Source organism: Sardina pilchardus, chromosome 15 (genome assembly GCF_963854185.1).
Source record: "Sardina pilchardus chromosome 15, fSarPil1.1, whole genome shotgun sequence".
NCBI classification, from domain to species: Eukaryota; Metazoa; Chordata; class Actinopteri; order Clupeiformes; family Clupeidae; genus Sardina; species Sardina pilchardus.
In genome coordinates, this window is record NC_085008.1 from 19,695,238 (window position 1) to 19,700,237 (window position 5,000).

The 5,000-nt window shown below is 50.8% G+C and overlaps 1 protein-coding gene across 1 annotated transcript in view; it reads right to left on the reverse strand.

The window, feature by feature from the left end:
• Positions 1-5,000, reverse strand: part of prdm5 (PR domain containing 5) — a 54,528-nt gene that overhangs the window by 32,176 nt on the left and 17,352 nt on the right. The window contains exons 12-13 of the mRNA XM_062556508.1: positions 4,494-4,654; positions 398-491 (exon numbers count right to left, since the gene is read on the reverse strand). Of these exons, the coding sequence (XP_062412492.1) occupies positions 398-491; positions 4,494-4,654 (255 nt within the window). The remainder of the gene's footprint in view (positions 1-397; positions 492-4,493; positions 4,655-5,000) is intronic.

The window sequence follows — 5,000 nt, forward strand, 5'->3', positions numbered from 1 at the left end:
GTCAGCCTGTCAGACGCTGCCTGTGAGCTCCCCACAGCGCTGTGTGTCCCTGCAGGGGTCCCATACCACCTCTAAAATAACTGTCACGTTCATGGTCCCTCACAGCCTTAATACGGATTTCTCTCTGGGAAGCATTACAGTAATGCGCCTACTCAACCTGTGTACAAACCCAAACATAATAAACGCTGTTTTGTTACTTAAAACGCTAATGCGATGTAAATAAACCAGTATTACCGGATTATCCACCTCAGTCAATGTGCTGCATTATTAGCCAGAGAAGTAAGCAGAACTAGGATGAGGACTGAACCATTCTGAAAGGAAAGGGGGTAGTGTTTGCCTAAGGTGACCTTGCAACAGGTGCAGGAGGACACCATGACATGGTGTGTATGGTACTGACCTGTGTGACTGCGGATGTGGACCCTCAGAGTACCGTTGCTGGCAAACTTCTGACCACAGTAGGGGCAGATCTTCTCCTTCTCTCCTGTGTGAGTCTGCAATGGCCGCATGGAAAGCAGGACGATGACCATTAAACGTTACACCTCCCTCTGGCTTCATATCAATGGTAGGTCAAAGCTTCAATTCCAAATGGGTACATCAATACACATAAATGTAAATTTTCACTTAATTTGTGTTTAGTGCAAACACATAAAAAATGGCTCCACTGCAAAAAGAAATGTTTCCACGTTTGTTCTCACATTTTCACGTTTCTACACATTTATATCAATTTGAATCGCAGTATAATCACACCACATCACATAGCAATATCGTCACATCGCAGGTTAAGCCATATCCTAAACCACAACAGTGAGAAAATGTCTGAAACAAACGCTGACAGACCGTGGGGCAATAAAGCTCAACATGTTCTCCTCCAGTCTGGCTAACAACCTGACTCACGCTGGAGGTATGCAGGCAGCCAAGCAGTCATGCAGGCAGGCCGGGGGGATTCCTCTCAGTAGTGGGCTAGAGTCTCTCTGAGTCATGCCGGAGGATCTGAGGAAAAGACGAGCTCGAGTGTCTGTTCCCCTCTCTCTCTCTCTGTCTCTCTCTGTCTCTCTCTCTCTCTCTCTCTCTCTCTCTCTCTCTCTCTCTCTCTCTCTCTCTCTCTCTCTCTCTCTCTCTCTCTCTCTCAGGGGAGAAGGAGAGGTCACACAGGGCCCCCACATCTCAACATCCTATCTCACTCTTAACACCTCCATCATTACAAAACCACTTCAGTGCGTCGGCCCACATGAAACAAGCCCAAAGGGAGGGGAGAGACCCGACCGCTTTTTTATGAACACTCTCCCAGAAACAAAGCCGTCACTGTGCTTCTGGCCTAACCGGCTTAACACGTGCGGCGACTCTCCGCTCTGATCGCACGGGACACAAATGTTCGGACTTCACCGGGACCCCACCGGGCCCCCCCTGCGCGCGCGGGTCTGGTCAACACCAACTCAAATGGCCCCGGTCCACGTGGGGGGATGACGTAAGGTTGCCGTCCACACATGCGCCGCAGATGCTTCTGTGTACGCTTGTTTGGTTGTCTTGTTTGTGCGACGACGAGAGAGACATGGCTGACATACTGGCTCCATAAAAGACACCGGGGGCTCTTTGTTGGGCCCCGAACGTCTCAATCATCGAGACGACGAGATGCCGTTTCCAGCACACGGCTGCAGACACGCGGGAAGCGGCAGACAATGTCGTTCCTGGAGGATTGACGACGGGCGCAATTGTCGTGCGCTCAATTATGTGGCGGCGGCGGCGGCACTTCTAAGCGACACAAGCCAGTCCTGGCGAACACATGACAAGGACAAACGTGAGCACATGGATGTGTGTTTGTGTGTGTGTGTGCTCTCACATCAACACACACACACACACACACACACACACACACACACACACACACACACACACACACACACACACACACACCCATATGTACTCAGTCACCCACATCATGCAGATGAAGCCTCAATTACGATCTCTCATACACATCCTGACAAGAAAATAAGGGCACTCACAAAGGGAGGTGGGAAAGTGCAGCCTAAGAGCTCAAACCGCCTCAAACCATGACCACACACACACTCTACAACTCACACACACACACACACACACACACACACACACACACGTGTGCACAGACACACACACACACACACACTCTTGCACACTCACACCCACTTTCGCACACATGCACTGTATGGTCAATGGTCGTTTTGTTCGTTCCACCACAAGACTGTCAGGAGAGGAGGGAGCGAGACAGACCGCAGTGACAATGGTGGCCACATGAAAGTGGGGAGCATGGCAGGAGCAAAACGATCTGTTCCCTCCGCTCGGCTTCGCTCGGCGCAAAGGAGAAGAACAGAACGAGGCACGATGATTCAGCGCTCCGCCACACACACACTCACACACACACACACACAGACACACACACATCCGGCATTGAGTGCCGATTACGCGTTTTTCAGCTCTCTTTTCCACCGATGGACTGAGCCCACAAGAAAGAGTGTGGTGTGTGTGTGTGTGTGTCCATGTGTGTCCATGTGTGTCCATGTGTGTGAGAGACAGCGAAAGGAGGAAAGAGAGAGAGGAAAATCATAAGGGGGGGGGGAGACTGTTAAACAGAGAGGAGAAGAGTGGAGATTTAAAGAGAGATGGAGAGAAAGAAGAGAGAGAGGGAGATGGAGAGAGAGCGAGAGAGAGATATGGAGAGAGAGAGAGAGGAGGGAAAGAGACTGTTAGACAGAGAGGACAGGAAGAGAGCCAATCTAACACACCTCCTCCATCAGCCAGCTGCAGTGACAGTCAGCAGCTTCCTGTATTTACTGGGCCTTTGCTGCTCAGTCTTAAGTGCTCAGCTGCTGCTGCCGAACCCCCCCTCCACACACACACACACACACACACACACACACACACACACACACACACACCAGCACCCTCTGGAGCACCTGTGCAGTGAGTGTTGGGGGTCAGGGCCGAGTTGTTTAGTCTGCCGCACCGGCGGAGGCCGTTCATCTTCGCTTCGCTTCGCTTCGCTCACCGCCGCCGCCGCCGCCGCCACAACCCGAGGAGGAGCGATCCAGCGGCGTGCAGCTGCCCGTGGTACGCAGCCAGGGGCCCCCATGGACGGGCCAGGCCAGGCTCGCCCCCCTCACCCACCCACCCACCCCCCCTCGTGGTCCAAGGCACTTCCAGGGGCCGAAGCGAATCCGTCCCATTAGAGCAACGTCCTTTTCCACTTCTCCCCGCTCCCGTGCAGGTTAATGCGATCCTACCGCTGCCTATAGCTGTTCCCTTTCGTGGTGTGCCAAGGAAAGGATCGGATTTCCATCGGATCTCTCCGGGCTGGTATCTGATGCTGTCGGATTTCTTTTTGCGGCGTTGGGGAGTAGGCAGTAATCTGTGGCGCGATCGCTTCTCGTCTCCCTTTTGAAACAGCAGGAAGCTAATGGAACTGGATGCCATTTTTCGATTCTTTTTCCATTTCTGACGGCCGATAGAGGGTCTGGGGTTTATTGCGCAGCCCGAAGCAGGAACAAGGTGCAACGAGTGGGAACACAGACCGCATTTCTTTCCCCTTCAGTGAAATTTTACGAAAATGAGCTCAGACAAACAAATGCATCCAATAACAAGGGCAGAAATGCTCAGAAGCTCTGCCGACGAAGGGCATACAATCAAGAGAAATACTGCACATCTTAAAAAACTGTAACCCAGACGAGGCAAAAGGGGGGGGGGGGGGGGGGCGGTTTAACAAGGCTGACGGTTAAGCGTTCTGTTTTAACCAAAGGAATTCGGTGGCCGCGAGACAAGGGGAGAATGACAAGCACAGAGATTGTATCGAATGGAAGTAATTAGAACGCATTCGCTCCCAGGCTCGGAGCTCCAGCTCTGGGACAAAGCTGACAGCACGGATGTCAGAAACCGAAATGAACAAAACGGACTTACGTGCTTTTTATTCTGCGCTCATAACTTCCAAACGTCGCAAGACAAACCTGATGACAGCTATCACTTTGTGAATTAGCCACGGCTACTTATGCCCAGGATTGTACTTAACTGTCATGGAGTATCAAACAAAACAACAACGTCCACATCAGCCCTGATGTTTGACTTAGGCTAAGTTTAAGTTTTTAAGTAAACCGCTGTTTGCATGGCATAAAACATGCTGGAAACTGTATTGTGAAACTGAAACATCCTATAGTCCATACTGCTACATCCTATGGTATATACTAGAGATGCACCGATATGGAATTTTAGGGCCGATAACGATAACCGATATTTATTGGTTTGTTTTGGCTGATACCGATACGATAACCGATATAAAAAAAAAATCAAAAATGAATAGGGGACAACATTTAATGCATAATTTAATTGCAGTAATTGTATACCACCAATGATGGACATAACTCATATACATGAATAAAGAAACGTTTCAGACGTTTCAGCAGAAACGTTTCAGCAGCAGTCTTCACCGGGGTTGTTCTGCCCCGGCGTTCTGCCACAGGTGGAGGACTCACCTTTTTGTGGCTCTTGAGCACCGAGGGGGTGACGAAGGCCTTCTCACACAGGTCACACTTGTACTTCTTGTGGCCGTCGTGGACCACCTGGATGTGCACGTTCAGCGTGTCCTTCCTCTTAAAGGTGGCGTCGCACTGGTCACACTTAAACGTCCTCTCACCTGTGCCAGGAACGGAAAAACACAGACACACAGACACACAGACACACACACACACACACACACACACACACACACACACACACACACACACACACACACACACACACACACACACACACAGAAATCACTTAGAGGAGGAAGAAAAGCAATCTCGCTGACCCCATCCCCACCCCACACACACACACACACACACACACACACACAATGGGCCTCTGGGAGGTAGGTGCACACGTGGACAGAGCTGGCTGTTATTCCTCCAGGAAGCGCCATCCTTCCATTACACCTTTTGACATGAAGCCATTTCAATAGGGCCAATTTTCTTGCATTGTGTGCCACTTGATGCTTG